Genomic DNA, 16,568 nt, shown 5'->3' with positions numbered 1-16,568 from the left:
CGCGGTCCCTGTGGGCAGGGGATGTCCGCTGCCTGGTGGGGAGGGCTCTCTGCCACTGGATTTCCTTCATCTCGGGTGCGAATCCTGTCCCTGCCGAGCTGCGGTCAGTCGGGCCCGCTGGGGACATCACCTGGGAGCCACATTGCTCTGGCCACTTAACTTTGTCTTTTCTAAACACGCAGTTTGCCTTTAGGAGGCTTATTGTACCACCCTTCCTCCCAGACACAGAGTCACGGTAGAATAATAAAATCAGTCATTTCAGTGTGGTCATAAAAGTTGTTTAAAGCTCTCTGCCTCACAGCGTGTTCCCTAAATGTTTCTCACAGGTAAACATGTGGAATGATATTGAACTTTTTGCAAATGATGACACAGGGAGGGAGCAGCTCCCTGTAGGTTTAGAACACGAATGTGGAACTGCGTTGTACCAAGTGGATACGCTACTTCAAATCACATCTTCAGAAAAGGTAGAATCCATCAAAACTCTTTTTCTTTTTCTTAATAATTACCAGACCTTCTTTATCATATTTTCTAAAGTGTTTCAGTTATTATATATAACAACTTTTTTCTTTTTCTTGTTTAGGTCTCCATTAATCCACAGTTGTACGCGTGCAACTCGAGGGATGGCAGTATTATTGTTGTTGACAGATCCGTGGCACTTCTTGACAGTACTGGGCAGTCTCTTCAGCTGCACATTCAGTTTGGTAAATTCATTCCTTTGTAATTCCACTGGAAGTTAAAACTGACTTTCAAAATATATTTTTTAGGTTTGTATAGGAAATTATAGTAAATACCTTGCATATCTAACTAGCCTGTAAGAGAAGTATTATAAAAAATATCTAAGTAATAAAAAGTGCTTGCTGATTCTGTATGTCCTAACTGAGTATTTCTGTGCAGGTTCATTAGAATGCTCACTAACTTTTCACTGAAATGGGAATAATGGGTACCAAAACCATTCCCTGTATGCCCTTTCTTATACTTTGATTAATCCAAATAAATAACTTCCAAGAAATCTGCGACACTGTATTGTCCAGTTCCTGTGGTTCAAATATGAATGACTATTAAAAACCAAATCTTAATATTTGACATTTTGCCATGCAACTTTTCAGATACTAATGTGGATGTGGTTGGTATGTGTCAAGAAAAACAATTTCTTGTGGTCGGTGAGAGAAGTGGCAATTTCCATCTTATTCACATACCATCAAAACAAACCTTGCTAACCAAGGTACAGTAAGTTTTATATTCTAATTTTGTTAAAAACCTTTTCTTCTCAGAATTTTTCTTTCTTCCAAATATCGAAATAAAAACATTCCTGTGTTTTGAACACATCTTCTAATTTGAACAAACAGATTAAAGGGACTCTCTTGTTCTCATAAGGAACAAATATACAAAATATATGTAGGAGTGGCATGTATAAACAAGAATTAGTTCTTCATGAAAGAAAAAAGTTTAAACTTTGAACTGATGATCAGTATTTCAAAGCATTTTGGATTTTTTTCAAATGAAATACAGTATAATAGTCTAATGGTCTTTATGTTGATTCTATTTTAGATTTTGGTTGAAAAATCTTCAAGTGAAAAAACTTACTTAAATCTCTTTATTGAAAAAGATAATGTGGATGCAGGTAATATTTTGATTTTTTTTTTTCCCCTGTTGTCTCAATTTTTGTGATTTTTTTTTCCCTTTAATATGTCGGGAAAGAGACTACAAAATGAATAATCAGATACAGCTTTACTTTGCATTGTACACATTAAATGCACTTTCCTTAATGCTTTCCTGTAAAGATATTTAGCTCTTATTAATTATTTTACAAATGTCATATTTAGAACTCAATACCTCTTTCTTTTGAGACTGTGCTAAACATGAAAATGTTCAAAAATGAAGGATTCCTTTGCTCTGCTTCTTCTCTTACACTTCAGATTTTAATAGTTCCTGTTCTTCTATAAGATCCAAGTCTTGTTCTGTCATAGTATATTTGCCTGTAGTTTTGTTATGAAAACAGAATTTGCAGTCTGATGGATGCATACAAAAATCATAACGTCAAACAAAACTCAAGATGTACAAAGTTATTCTGCTCTGTTGAAGGTGACAATTTTATTTTAAATAGTCTAATCTATTGGTCAGATTTTTTTTTGGTCAGTTATTTCACTGTCCAGTTTATAAGCAAAGAGTCTCTATGGCTGTTGAATGCTTAAGTTTGAAATATTTGCATGGGATTTTTTTCTAGGTGTTTATCACATGTTCATTCTCACAAGCAATGGATTCTTCTGCATTATGTGTCTCCCACTTGCTAAAACACAGGAAGGTAGGATGATCTACAAACCACTTGGGATTTCCATTTGAATGAGAAGAGCTGTATTAAAAATGTTTTTCCATGCATCTTCCTCATGGGAATAAGATATTGAGTTGGGATTTTCTATGTAATCTTAGTTTGTTTTTAAAGGGAAACCAATATACGAGTTCTGTAATAAAATAATTTTTGTATTCTTCCAATAATTCATTTAACTTATGTTTCTCTAAGTCACTGCTTTAGAGTACTGAATACTATGAAAACAGGATTTTAAGCCATAATCAGTCTTAGCCACACTGAAAAATATTGGGAATAATTTAAATTTTTAATGCTGTATAAATTTAGTTATTAGTTAATTTTCTGTGACTCAACACTGTGATCAATAGAAAGAGACCCTGTCAAAGATACTGGCTACAGTGTTTTTCAGCATACTCAAGTTAGGATTAAACTATCCTGTATGACATTTAGTGGCTTTTTTCAGTTTTGAAAAAGTTTATTTAACACAGATTTATTATTGTTTTTTAATGTAGCAATTGACAAGATGGATATGACTACAGCAAAAAAGGTAAGAAATATCTGCTAACTTGTAACATGTGTTAAGCGCAGAGTTTGTAACAAAACTTTGCTCTGTACATTTCATTGACTACTTACCAGTTTATTGTTACAACTTATAATTGTGATTATTACTTTTTCTGTACATGGAGAAGTGAGTAGTTCAAGGTTTTATCCACTGATTTTATAAGCAATTTTCTTTTCTTCCCCTTTTGTTTGCTTTCCCTTTATCTTCCACCCTCCAAGTTACAAGGACAGATAAAGACAGCTTTCATTTCCACAGAAGAGTATCACAGCCTTGGCTGTCAGAATTTTGTGATAAGTAACTCGGAGAACAAAATCCATTTGATAGTTGGGGTAAGTACTAAGAATGTGTTTGTAATAGTTGTTATGTGATCAGTGTTGGCTCTTCTTGATCTGCAACAGAATTTATCTCTAGCTGGTTGAAAAAGAAGATAATAAACTTTTTGCACTTCTTGTCTTTCATTCCCTTCACTGTAAATTTAAAGGTTATCAGTTGTGCAGTCTGTCCATAGCTTTTCTCGTAAAGAAATAACTGTTGTCATTTCAGAACTTCAGTTCTTTTATGATGGATGGAGAAAAAATACTTTCACCTTGGTTGCATGACCTTACTAAATCACTGTGGTTCCTATCCTGTACAGGCTGGTGTATTTATAGTTTTGTCCTTGAGCTCAGAAACAAAAGCCAAAATTTGCAAGTCTTCCTATCAGGTTCACATTCAACAAAAGCTTGCCAAAGTAGCAACAAAGCCCTTAAGCATGAATTAAGTACAGGAACCAATAAAAAATAAAAATATAGACATATTTTGAAATGTTATTTTGGACTAGAAACAAGTTTTCTGAGTTCATTGACTAAAGCCTGTTGAATTCAATGCAATTTTTCTCAGCAGGTTCCGTGTACATTTCATTAAAGTTTTATGTTCTATGAGAATGATTGTTTTTAGAAGAGCCAAAAATGTTTTGGGATGCTGGCTTTAATCATTACTGTAGTAAAGGCCAATCTTGAAAGGAGAAAAGAAAAAGGCTAAATTAAAAAAATACATAAATAAGTTTATTTTTCAGAACATCAACATTCACCAGGAATAAAGTTTAATTAGTTTTACTGCTTTCCAAGTGTTTTCATAAGTTAAAGATCAACTGAAGAAGCACACCTGTCAATGGCCAAATTTCTAATGTATAACCCCATTTTACTTTGCCTTTACTAACAGGGTAAAGGTGATTGTGTACTCTCCAAATGGGAGGTAGACACTACCAATAACCTGGTGTCTGTTCGAAGTTTTGCTGATTCAAGTCTGATCAAAGGTAAATAAAAGAGGTTTTTTTCTTTTTATACTCAAGTGTAGAATTCATAGTTAATTGCAGAAAATACTCAGACATTTTCAGTTATTTAATTGTTTTTTGTAAATACAAATACACCAAATGGAACACTTCTTGTAAAGATACAACCAGAATGTGTGCTTTAAAATTGTTGAGTTTAACTTAGATACATACATCACAGTTCTGTTTAAGCCAAACTTTTCACAGACTTAGGAAGTTAAATGAAGTGAAACATCCATAGGTTTCCAATGCTTGGTTGTACATTTTAATACAAAATGTACAACATAATACAAAATGTACAACAAAATACAAAATTAAAAAATACATTTTTGCTTCCAACACGTTTCTCAAAAATAAGTTGATCTGACTATGGATATTTTTTAGATGCAGCAAAACTTCAAGTTCTTGACAATCTGCTGTTTGTTTTAGATACAGAGGTATGTATAATGATTTGGTTTAGTCTTCATTTTACAATGTTCTTGAACCAGCTCTATTTATTCTACAAAATAAATTCGCTTATATTGACAGGGGATCTTGATCTTACTGTGGGTTTTTTTATTGTACTCCTAGTAATTATTTAAGCTATGAAATATATTCATAATCTGCTTTAAAAAAGACAAAAATATCTTCTATGAAGAAAATATGAAATCTACTTTTTTTTTCTTTAATCTAGAATATCTTAAGCATGTGGGATGTTTATTCTTTTACTCTTATTTGGGATTGGCCTTTAATACATATTGAGGAATTTCTTCTAAGTACAGAGTCAGATTCTTCTCCAGTCATATGGTAAGTAAAGTGTTATAGCCCCAGTTCTGAAAAGTAAAAAGTTGTCTATTGGTACAGGAAATCTGCCACAAACACTTGATTTTCTGTGGTAATGAATTTTTAGAAATCTTTGTTGAAATCTTTCTAGTCAGTAGGACAAAATAATTGGCCTGTAGGTATCCTTAGCTCTTGTGTTGTAGAAAATAAAACCCTAGTGCTTTCTGCTTTTTCTTGGTTTATCTGTTGTTTCTGCTAGGGAATCTTGCATGTAGCCTGTATCATTTAGGAAAAGTTCATCTAAAATAAGGTGTATAATATTGCTTACAACTCTGATGTTATAAAAAAGCTAGTCTGTCTTTTGGATAAATACTAAGATCATCATTCTGCAGATGTAGAAGTCAAGATCTGGATATGTGTGTATGGTTAAAATGTAAAAGAAATTAACGACAATGAAGATTGGAAGACAAGACTCTTGGCTCTTTCCATTCCTCTGTGCCAGTTTAAAAAAAATAAGAATCAGATTCATTTGAAAAGCTTAAAAATGTTAGAAGTTAAATGTATGTCCTCTATATGATAAAACATATATTTCTGGGTGCAGTATATGGTTTTAAAATGTACCAGTTTCCATGGAAAATTAAATTTTCTAAAACTCAGAAGCAAGAATATTTCATAGTTTTAACATAAAAGATTTATACAGTATATCTTGCTTTCTTTTTTCTCTTTCTTGTTCTGTAGGCAAGGGCTTGCCAATGTCAAACTGATAGTCATGACAGTACCAGATAACAAACAGGTATGATCTCTTTATCTGTGTTCTGTTCCTCAACTGTTATGCAGTCACTCAGGAGAGGGGAAAAAGGAGAGGGGAAAAAGGAGAGGGGAAAAAGGAGAGGGGAAAAAGGAGAGGGGAAAAAGGAGAGGGGAAAAAGGAGAGGGGAAAAAGGAGAGGGAAAAAAGGAGAGGGAAAAAGGAGAGGGAAAAAGGAGAGGGAAAAAGGAGAGGGAAAAGGAGAAGATATGGTTAAATATTTGGAGCAGCCAGAATTCTCAGGAGATCAAAGTCAAAATAGAAATGTGACCATCTATATATTAGGATATAGTGAGTGAGGGACTATTGTGATTTCTTCTGGTGGTGACCAGGGCAAGCTGCTCTGCTGTTTGGGGTTTTTATGGATTGTTTAGGGTTCGTTTGTTTGCTTTTTTAATAGTAGGTAGATAGAGGAGAGCAGCAAAATTTCCTATTGTCTTACATACCTCCACAGATTTCTTTAGAGCAGTATCTTCTCCATGTGCATTCAGTATCTACTTCCATATACAGTGGAGTTAACTGAAATAGAATGCCAGGATGAACATGAAACAAGTTTTTACATGAAACCTTGTCTACTTACATATAATAGGTCTATATATAGAGGCAACATCTAAAACTTCATTAAACTTTCTCTAAATTGTAGACATCTACTTTTTAAATAAAAACTTATAAAAGTAGTGTCTTCCATCTAGGTCCACAAGAATCCAAAAATGATTCTGCAAACATCACTCTGTCACCACTGAATGAGGGAAAAAAAAAAATGTTCTGACTTATTTGTTTGTTTTCCCTTTTGTCTGCAAACATCACTCTGTCACCACTGAATGAGAAAAAAAAAAAATGTTCTGACTTATTTGTTTTCCCTTTTGTTTTTTTTTATAGATGAGAAGTCTAATGGTTTTTGCATTGCCCACTATGCAACAGCTTTATTCTTTGGAAGTATCTAGTGTTTCTTCACTTGTTCAAAGTGGGATTGGCACAGTATGTTTAGTTTATTTTTTGGTTATTGTTGTTCTTTTTAATAAATACGGTTGTCTTAATAGATATAATTATTAAAGGGAGTACTGTGTTATTCTTGTTAGATTAGAATGAATTTGTGCTAGAAACTGTGCAGGAACTATACAAAGGAAGATTAAATGATGTCCCCAAAGGATGGAGTAGAAGACACAATGGGTTCTAGACTGTTCAGCCAACTGAACACTTTAATTCTAGGCCCAGGTCTATTGCAATGCTTAATACTCCTGCCAGTTGTTCTTACTGCTCTTACAGCTAAAAGCTGTACGAGGTTTTAAGTTCCTTTAGCATAGAAAAATGGTCTGAATTTATTTGGGATTTATTTAAATTTAGATGAGAGAACTATTTTGTTTACAGTTTAAACTGCTTTGTTATAAAGACTTCCTTATAGAAACAAAAGCAGTCAAAAAAGATGGTGAGAACTTTGTGACTTAGGAATGTTATAAAGACTGGTGAAGTGGAGCGGGTGTGTGAGAGGATATCAAGTCAAGTCTAAACAGGGGCTCTTCATTGGAATTGTGAAAGAGAATGGAGTAATTGAATTGAACTGGGATAGGAGAGTCAATTCAGTCTGTTCAGTTAAGGCCCTCAGAAATTTTCGATGGTGGAAACTATCCAGGAAATAACATAATAAACATTTTTTAAAAAATAAAAACTTACAAAAAATATTTACAAACTTACCTGAGAGAAAAGCAGTAGTTTGTTTCTAGATTAAGAAACATTTAATGGATGACAGTTGTGCTTTCTTATGACTCATTTCCCTTACCACTACTTGATTTCTGTTATTGCACGCTACAGGATACAATATACTTCTTGGAAGGAATTCATGAAAAACATCAGCTGTAAGATAACATTTTGTTTCTTACTAGATCATTATATAAAAATGGCAGATTACTTCTACATATAGTTGATAAACTCATACAGTTCCCTCTCATCCTCAGAGGCTCTGAAGGCCCAGTTTCTATTGTTGTGATGAGAAGTTTAACTGAAGCCTTGCCAGAAAATAGGTACTATTTTCTGTGAAACACTATTTTATTATTTTATTTTTATTGGTTTGGCTCTTATATTGAAGTAGTAAGTTTGACTTTATTTCACCCCTAGACTAAGTCGCTTACTTCACAAACACAAATTCAATGAAGCAGAGAATTTTGCTATTCAGTTTGGACTGGATGTTGAGGTAAGTTGTCTGTTCTTGATAAATACATTTGGAGATTAATTAGTATAACTGAATTTACGAGTAAGGTTCTTGTCCTATAGTCCAACAGAAAGTATTAAAAATATTACAAATTGGTCAATATTACAAATATGGTAGAATGTTATCTTACAAAGTAACTTGCTATACTTGAAAACTGATTCAAAATGAGACAACTACATGGTGAACTATATTTTTATTTACAATAACTAACAAACCTTGCAATGAGAAGTGGTGCAAAAGTACATCTGCTGATCAAAATAAGTGCTGCTGGATCAGGAGAAGGGACATTTTTGTTGCTGTTTACCTGATAAAGTGTGTCCATGTACATTGAACAATTTAATTACAGAAACAGATTACCAGTTAGTCCCTAACAACTGTGGCATCTTATCTCAAAAACATTGTGAATGCAAGCGTGGAGTTTTCAGTTGAAAACTGTCTGCTTATGACTTAATTGCATCAAACCAAAAACTGTGTTTCCTTTTTTTTTTAAACAGCTTGTATACAAAGTGAAAGCAAACACTATTTTAGAGAAATTAGCTTCAGCTTCTGTTGGGACTTATGGTTCTGGAGACTGGCTGGATCTTGTCAATGAAGCCAAAGAAAATTTGCAGAAAATTCAGGTATGTTTTTATTTCTACCCTTTTTCTGTAATAAAGTAATTCAAATAATAAAGGAGCTTGGAATTAATGGCAGTTGTTTCCTTATGCAAACAGGATAGCCAGTTTGTTGTGGATTACTGCATAAATGCTCCATGGCCGCTGTATGAAACCACTCAAGAAATGCTGAACTACGCTAAAGTCAGAGTAAGGGGTTTTATCTGTTTAAATTGCTTATACCCATCCATTCCTATTACATGCTTCTGTACAACTTGAGAGGGGGAACACCTTAAAACCAGTTACAGTCATTCAAAAGTAAATGCATTATAAATTGTATGTTACCAAACATGAGGAAGTAGCAAGGCTTGTTCCAGCCTTGTTCTTGCTAAGGGTGAAAAGGAGATTACACTTTTATTTTTGCATCAGAAAATAGGTTTTAGTTTTGAGTAGTAGCCTTTTTACATACCTTTTAAATATTAATTTTGGGACTAAAAGCTCAAAATATGTCAGCTTTTTTTGTTTTCATTATTTTAGTCTTTCCTGTCTTATCAAACAGAATCAGAGAGATACATATTATCTGTCTGATCCTGCATACATGTAGAAATCCAATCAGAGTCTAACATTGTAAAATACTCTGGTTTATAGAGGTACTAAGTTTTTGCTTGTATCTTTATTAAATTCATAGTACTGTCTGGCATGTTCTGCAGGTACTGAGTTGTCAGCCAAAACATTTCATATATTTGTTTCAGATCTTGAAGAAAGATGATAGAACCATTGCTCCATCATCTGATGGGGTTCTGGTATCCATAACTGAGGTGAGGACAAACTTCTTGGCCCCACAGTATCATATGATAAACAAATACCAGGTAGAATTTTAAACACTGTACTGCTGTTAAACTTTCTAAAGGTCTAAACAAGGTTATATTTTATAGTATGAAAGAGAACCACAGTAATGACAGGTTTCAGAAGCATGCAGTTCCTTCAGTCATAGAAAGATTCATTTTCAAATGCTCCAGAAATTGAATGAAGAAGCTTTCTTAAGTGCTTTTAGGTATTTAATTTTGTTTCTTATGTAGTCCTATTGTATACTGGACAGGCCTGATCCGCCTTCAAAAACAATCAGTGTAAAGTGTTTACACAATTGAAATTTTTGATTAATGCTTTATTAAACAAACTTACTTATGTAATTAACTGAAATTCTTTAAAAGTTGTTCTTTTCCTCCATTACTCTTCTTTGTGATGGTTATTCTAACTATTTACTATCACTGTTTGGTAAGTCAGATATTGACCTTAAATCTCTTATCTGCATTCAGGTATTGAGAGCTCAGGCAAAGCTTACAACTTTCTATGGTGCTTTTGGACTAGAGAAATTCAGGTTTGTTTCTGGTTTTTAAGATTTAAAGTAAGTTTAATTGTAATGGTTAAGTATGTGCCATTGAAATTAAGACTTTTTTTAAAAAAAAAAAAAAAATTAATTAAACTTTCCTTCTTTTCTTGAAGTTTCCTATCCTCTACAGTGGAGAAGGGAGAATGCAGAGAGGTTGAGTTATCCTATACATTGAAAACATGCATTACCTGTTGAACATGCTCCATCTTGTATAGATTAATTTTTTTTTAATTGATTTAACATGTATAGGAGGGGGGGTGGTTTTTATGCACCCAAAATCTAACACTACTGTTGTCTCTTACAGCATATAGTACTAGCTAGGAAACATTTGAGGTTCATCCCCTCAAATCCCTTAATATTTACATATAACAATAACAGTTTCTTTTCCTCCTTTCACTTCTAGTGGTATTGCTTGGACAGAATTCTTGAATAACGAAGACATTTTCAAGAATATCCTTTTTCAGCTAGAAGAAGGAAATTTATCTTGTGCACAGTACCTCTGGCTTAGGCATCAGGTGAGGTGGCATAGACATCTCTTTGGTATTTATGGAGGATGTAGAGTCTCTTAAATTTTTCTATGATGCAGTTACGAAACAGCTTCTTAAAGAAGCAAAAGTCTGTGGCAGAATCTCATCTATTGTCACAATGATTACCTGGTCACCTAGCTCCTTAGAAGGCTGAACTTCTTATTAAGAATAACCTGGTATTTCTGATGTCAGAACACATATTTCTAGGTCTCAAGGACGACAGTTCTTTGATTTATTCTGTCATTGTTATAATCTTCCATTCACTTTCTTTCAAGCACAGCTCACAGAAATTTAAGTGGATATTTGCTGGCTGCCTTAAAATCCTTTAAAAATAATCACATAGACTCCTGACTCTGAATGACACATTCATAATAGTGGCTATGGGCTGTTATATTCTTTAGTGCAGGACTTTCAGGTCCATGGCTGTTATTTTCTTAATAAGATGGAACTATAGAGCAAGACTTAAAGTAATAGGACATGATCCTGCCACCATAATTTGAAAAGAAATTGCTTCAATTAGGTCTTGTTTAAGAAGACCAAGCTCTAGTTTTTCTGAACAGGGCTATATTTTTTTTAAATTCCTCTCTACAATTACTGAGATTTTCTCTTTGTATTTGCTTCTTCCTATTAGTGGAACAGCTTTACAAACACGTATACTCTATATATCTGTAATTGTTTTAATATTTTAGGCAGATTTTGAAAGCAGCTTTGATGAGAAAATGCTGGAGAACTTGCTTAATGCCATCCATTTTGCTGTTCCTTTGAAGGAACTATGTTTGTGGCTTAAAAATGTTGTGATCCCTTTCTTGAGAAGAGTTGTGCCAAAGGGACAGGTAAGACTGACTTCATGAATGTAAAATGTGATTTCCTCAGGCTGAGATAATTTTATAGTCAGGCATACAGACTTTTCTTTTTGAATGTCAGAACCTTGTTCCTCTGCCTTTTGCCTACAGTTCATATTTTATATTATTTCTTTTAAAACAAATTTCTGATGGCAAATTTTACTTTAAAAGATAGCATCACTCTACTTATAACTCTTCTTTTTCAGAAAATATTAGCAAAATGGCTGGAACAAGGTGCTCGAAACCTAGAATTAATGGATAAGGTAAGTCATACTGCAGAAACCTTGCATGTCTTGTATTTCTGTATGTACAATATAGTTTGCTAATATCAACTGTTTTGGACAGGCAAATTGGCCAGAAAATGGACTCCAAATGGCAGAGGTTTTTTTTACAAGTAAAAATCAAGGTGAAATGGGACTAACAACTTTTGGCCAGTGGACTCCTTTGGTAAGAAATGTAGCAAATCTAAGGATTTGCTCCTAAGAGACTTCAGAACATATGCTCTGTGCTAGAGTTAGAATGGCTGATATTTAGGTCTATTATTTTTGGTGAAGATTGACTTAATTCCATGAAAGGAAGGAACTGAGTTTCAGTCCTTCAATTTAAAAAATAAAAAGTCAGTGTATCATGAATACCTTTTAACAGATGTTTTAATAGTCTAAATATGAATAATATTCTTGAACATTCTGTAGCACACAAATAAGCCTGAGTATTAGAAAAAACTTAAATTTCAGTATAGATACTCCTTAGGAACTTAAACGAAAGACATTTCATCTCTGTCAAAATTGTGAGGTTTCTTGGAAAATAGTATTAAAACAAAGGGTTCCAACTCCAAAAAAAAGTCAGCTGTAGGTACATTGTTCCTAGCCAATTTTCTTGTGTGTCCTTAAGACTTTCCAATGCTCATCCCCCTTCCCTGTGCACACTCTACTAGTGCATTGCTCTGTTTATATTTAGAAATAATCTTTTCCTGGTATCTTCCTTGCTACATTGTAAATCAACTACCCTTGTCTTATACCAGAGATGTGGAGAATAATTTGTTTTCTTCCTGTTTATGACAACACTTAATGGTCTTGAAGATTGTAGCAAGTCTTCTAATGTTTCCCTCCTAAACACTGTTTCAGAGATGTGGTGACTGTGAAGAGGTGCGTAGGTTAAAGAAGCTGGTAAATGATTTGCAAGAACTGATAAATCTATATAGAAAATACAACTGCAGGCTGGCACTCTGTGATTTTGAAAAGGTAATGCTGCAGACACTTCAAAAAGTGCTTTTGAGGAGTGGATTGTTCTGAGAAGGAGAAAAATCTTGTAGCGTGTGATTAAACTTGCGTTCATAAGCTGCTAAAACTACTTGATATGTTGTGTTTGTTATAAATTTTGTTTCAGCTGTGGGTATAAATATATAATGTGACAAGATCCTATGAGAAGATATGGCTTAAACTCCATGATTTGTGGCTAATTACAGATCGTATATTGTCGAACAAGCATTAGCAATAGAGAAACTGGAAGTACATTTGAACAGTAAGAGGCTTTGTAAAGGAAAGCTTTTTTTTCAGCTAAAGAAGGATGCTAGTTCTTTAACTCATTCCATTTCTTTCAATGGACACTGGATGTTGAATTATTTATCAGAGAAGTAAAAGATTGTGTACTAACATGTGTGATGTTCTAACATGGCTTTGTGCTACTTGCTGCCCAGGAAAATGCAACTACCATTGTGTTTCGCATGTTTGATAAAATTCTGGCACCAGAGCTTGTCCCATCCATTTTGGAGAAGTTTATAAAACCCTACCTGTGTGAACATAATTTACAGAAGGATGAACTTCTTCTGCAGTATATAAAGGTATCCCTATTTTCTACCTTTTGAAGAAAGCTTTTTAAACATGAGTAAGCAAAAAACACATCTGATGTGTTTTTACTCTTGAATTCTAGGTCTGGTTTTCAGATTAGCTTACTCCTGTCAATGAACTTATTGATAGTTACTATTTCAGTAATAAGGCATTAGCAGATAGAAGGGAAGATAGCCAAATCTGTCCCTTAATGTAAAAAAAACTTTTAGTTTTTGTTTATATTATATTCCTATCTTTTCTGAATTCAAATATCCTAATAATCTTTATCAAAATATACAGGATTTGCTAGAACGTTGTCGTACACGATCTACTTCAGTTTTTGAAACTGCATGGGAGGCAAAGGCAATAGCTGTCATTGGCTGTATCTCTGATACAGATGTAAGTATGTTTTACTAAATAGGCATCAAGTGACTCTAACATATCAGTTCAGAATGAAGCACATAATTTTACATAAGCATAGGACTACATTTTTACATGAGTGGTATGAGGAGGAACAAATAGTATGCTGTCTTTTTATTCTTAGTAATCTTCTCCCATGTGATGTTCTTTGCTTGAGAATTTAATTTTAGTTTTGATGTCATCACATGGAAAACTCACCAACTTTAATATGTATGAAGCTCAAGCTCTACAGCGTTGTAAATTGCTATCAGCATTTTCTAATCTAACTTGACACATCATATTACAATAATGAATGCCCTTTATGCAAGTGGAGATCGGGGCAGGAAATAAAATGCTTGCCTAAATGAATCAGTCACACGTGAAGAGTACCTCAAGAGATTACCTTGTAACTTATTTTGAAACGTAAGCTCTTTATGTTCCTTTTATAGCTGAAATTTGATGCAGTTCTACAGATAATGCATGGTGCTATGGTACCATGGAGTGCAGCAGTGGAGCAGCTGGTAAAACAGCATTTGGAAATGAATCATGTCAAGTAAGGCAAAATCCACAGTCCACATCTCAGTTTTGTGTGTGCTTTCACTTAGAATTCTGTTTTGGGTGGGAGGGAATACCGTGTATCTGATACAGTATGATGATTAAATCACATAGCTAAAGGAAGCAAAGAAGTTAATAATAGTTTCACTTGTCCATAGAGTAAAGTTACTGCAGGAAAGTTACCGACTAATGGAGATGAAGAAGCTTTTGCGAGCCTATGGGATAAGAGATACTAATCTTTTAAAGGACAACCAGATGATAATGGTAAGTAATCAGCATTACTCTTGTTTCTATTAAACAAAAATCCCTACACTTACCTGCTTGTATTTCCATGGGGTATTAGAAGCCAGAATTTTCAAAAAACCCCAGCAACTGGTAGCTCCCACTTGTTACCAATATCTGTTTTTTTTGTCATGTTGAGAAACTTTGTTTGCCTGAAAGCCCACTCCTTTTTAAAGAATTATCAGGTTATTTTAGCCCAACCTAATTAGCACAGCATTCCTAATATAGTGCTTTCTGTATGGGAGGCAGGAAAGAAAAGAGGAAATTCACAGAATGGAAGGCTAAGTCCTCTCAAGGCTTCAGATCCAGTTTCTCCTAAGGTCACAGTGAACAATACTTGGCGATTTTAAAAATTAAAATCTCATCTTTATTAGGGAGAAAACACAAGTATTTCTGGAAAAGTTCCTTGCCATCCTGTGGAACCAGAGGAGTCCCCTGAATTTTGAGAGTTCCCAGGATAATTCTCTTCCCCAAACGCAATCTTTTCCCAGTTATGCTTTAGTCAAGTTTTCTCTAGACAGAATTTTTAAACTTCTAGGTAACTTGGTACAAGCTGTACAAGTACAATACAGAAGTAGCAGATATAAATGACTTCCTTTGTTATCCTATACATCAACAAACTGATCTTTATCTTTTTTCTTCTTACAGAGGCTAGTGAAATATATTCTCAAACAAGATACCCCTACTTCTTTAGAGGATGCTTTGAAAATTGTAGCAGCATATATGTTGCCCACTGTGGAAGTCTACGTTCTGAGGATGATAGACCTGATTGACAAAGAAAGGGTACTAAAATATTTCATGTCAGTTGTTTTTAGAATTTAAAGACACTGAGGCCTATTTTCAAAACAGGGGCAAGTTGTGCTATTTGCTGAAATCTTATACACGTTTTATTATGGTTCTATTAATTATTATTATTAATCTGGTTAATACACATAACTGCCTATACTTAATTTAGCTTTTCCAAAAGCCCTTTTTTCTTGATTATTTTTTGTTTAATTTTTTTTTCCCCTGCAGGGAGAGGAATCTCTGACTTTGTTAAAATCTCTGACTCTTGCTGAAGCTGAGAAGGTTGCAGAGAGGTTGACTGTATGGGGAACACTGGTGTTACAGAATAAAGCAGATAATTCTGAAGAGGTACTAAGTCACTTCACATCGTGAACTATTTGTGCACAAATTCTAAATACTATTCTTTCCCAGATGCTTAAAAAAAGGTAGGGGTGCAAATGTAAAAACTGTGTCTTCCAGCAAAAAGGGATGATGAACTGCTCCTGCTTTAAGCAAGATGTTGAACTAGGTAACTGCTTGAAGCCTCTTCCAACTTGAGTTTATTCTGATTCTGTATACTATACAATAATTTTGTGTTGTTTTTAAAGGCATCTACACACAGTGGCATAGTTATCTGAATTCAAATAATGATTTATAAATCCTGCTGCGTTATTATACCTCTAGTCTTAACACATTTTCCTGTTCTTTCTCTAATTGCTTGTAAAACATCTATTTAAAAACTATAGGTGTGGCTTTGCCATGCACCAAAGCGGGTTGAAGCTTCACAGTTGAGAATACACATCACTGTGTTGCAACCACAGAAGAGAATTTTTGTTAATAATTGTTTTAGGGAGTTATTCTGGGCAAGGGAAGGAAGAACAAAGGGAGAAGAGGGGATATTTTCAAAACTCGTGTGAGAGCTAATAGACTGTGTGGGGTACATACATATTACAGCTACAAAATATTTGCTATTTCCATAAAAGATGCATATTTACAATAACTTTCTGTTCCTTTGCATTTTCAACTGGTTGTATCAGACTTGAGAATTGTTGCTTGAGACATTTGTAGAGCACTGCATAGTATTTTAATAGAGTGGAAGCCTGAGGGTCACTGGAGGTTACTGGCAACATTTTAACCAAACAAAACATTTACCTCTTCCTTTCCTGCAGCAGAAAACACAAATGTTTATGACTAAGACACTCGTGGAAATCCTTAAATACCTGTTCAGCATTCAAAAAGGTAAGCTACAACTTTAAAATCTTTCATTTTGTTTGTAAATAGAGTCAGGAAGTAATTGTTTTTCTCCTCCAACAGACAATCCTCTGAAGAAAGATGAATGTGAAGCAAACTTAAAAATGTTTGAAACACTTGCTACTCTGCAGGTAGGCATCTTTATCATTTCAAACCACTTTTGATTTACTGTAGTTATTCCAATTGT

At 34.1% G+C, this 16,568-nt stretch overlaps 1 protein-coding gene across 1 annotated transcript in view; it reads left to right on the top strand.

Moving 5' to 3' along the window:
• The first annotated feature begins 332 nt into the window (after nucleotides 1-332).
• Nucleotides 333-16,568, top strand: part of KNTC1 (kinetochore associated 1) — a 35,955-nt gene continuing 19,719 nt past the window's right edge. The window contains exons 1-32 of the mRNA XM_010177254.1: nucleotides 333-464; nucleotides 581-701; nucleotides 1,107-1,222; nucleotides 1,549-1,621; nucleotides 2,225-2,302; nucleotides 2,818-2,852; nucleotides 3,086-3,196; nucleotides 4,068-4,161; nucleotides 4,561-4,613; nucleotides 4,850-4,962; nucleotides 5,677-5,731; nucleotides 6,625-6,723; nucleotides 7,555-7,598; nucleotides 7,698-7,763; nucleotides 7,858-7,933; nucleotides 8,446-8,571; nucleotides 8,665-8,754; nucleotides 9,297-9,362; nucleotides 9,861-9,922; nucleotides 10,338-10,449; nucleotides 11,151-11,294; nucleotides 11,510-11,566; nucleotides 11,649-11,750; nucleotides 12,428-12,544; nucleotides 13,000-13,143; nucleotides 13,430-13,528; nucleotides 13,978-14,081; nucleotides 14,242-14,347; nucleotides 15,014-15,148; nucleotides 15,380-15,499; nucleotides 16,300-16,369; nucleotides 16,445-16,512. Of these exons, the coding sequence (XP_010175556.1) occupies nucleotides 333-464; nucleotides 581-701; nucleotides 1,107-1,222; nucleotides 1,549-1,621; nucleotides 2,225-2,302; nucleotides 2,818-2,852; nucleotides 3,086-3,196; nucleotides 4,068-4,161; nucleotides 4,561-4,613; nucleotides 4,850-4,962; nucleotides 5,677-5,731; nucleotides 6,625-6,723; nucleotides 7,555-7,598; nucleotides 7,698-7,763; nucleotides 7,858-7,933; nucleotides 8,446-8,571; nucleotides 8,665-8,754; nucleotides 9,297-9,362; nucleotides 9,861-9,922; nucleotides 10,338-10,449; nucleotides 11,151-11,294; nucleotides 11,510-11,566; nucleotides 11,649-11,750; nucleotides 12,428-12,544; nucleotides 13,000-13,143; nucleotides 13,430-13,528; nucleotides 13,978-14,081; nucleotides 14,242-14,347; nucleotides 15,014-15,148; nucleotides 15,380-15,499; nucleotides 16,300-16,369; nucleotides 16,445-16,512 (2,988 nt within the window). The remainder of the gene's footprint in view (nucleotides 465-580; nucleotides 702-1,106; nucleotides 1,223-1,548; nucleotides 1,622-2,224; nucleotides 2,303-2,817; nucleotides 2,853-3,085; nucleotides 3,197-4,067; nucleotides 4,162-4,560; nucleotides 4,614-4,849; nucleotides 4,963-5,676; nucleotides 5,732-6,624; nucleotides 6,724-7,554; nucleotides 7,599-7,697; nucleotides 7,764-7,857; nucleotides 7,934-8,445; nucleotides 8,572-8,664; nucleotides 8,755-9,296; nucleotides 9,363-9,860; nucleotides 9,923-10,337; nucleotides 10,450-11,150; nucleotides 11,295-11,509; nucleotides 11,567-11,648; nucleotides 11,751-12,427; nucleotides 12,545-12,999; nucleotides 13,144-13,429; nucleotides 13,529-13,977; nucleotides 14,082-14,241; nucleotides 14,348-15,013; nucleotides 15,149-15,379; nucleotides 15,500-16,299; nucleotides 16,370-16,444; nucleotides 16,513-16,568) is intronic.

The sequence above is a fragment of the Antrostomus carolinensis genome, unplaced genomic scaffold (genome assembly GCF_000700745.2).
Source record: "Antrostomus carolinensis isolate BGI_N321 unplaced genomic scaffold, ASM70074v2 scaffold7201, whole genome shotgun sequence".
Classification (NCBI taxonomy): Eukaryota; Metazoa; Chordata; class Aves; order Caprimulgiformes; family Caprimulgidae; genus Antrostomus; species Antrostomus carolinensis.
Note: the sequence above shows the minus strand (reverse complement) of the source record. Positions and strands in the feature narration are given on the sequence as shown.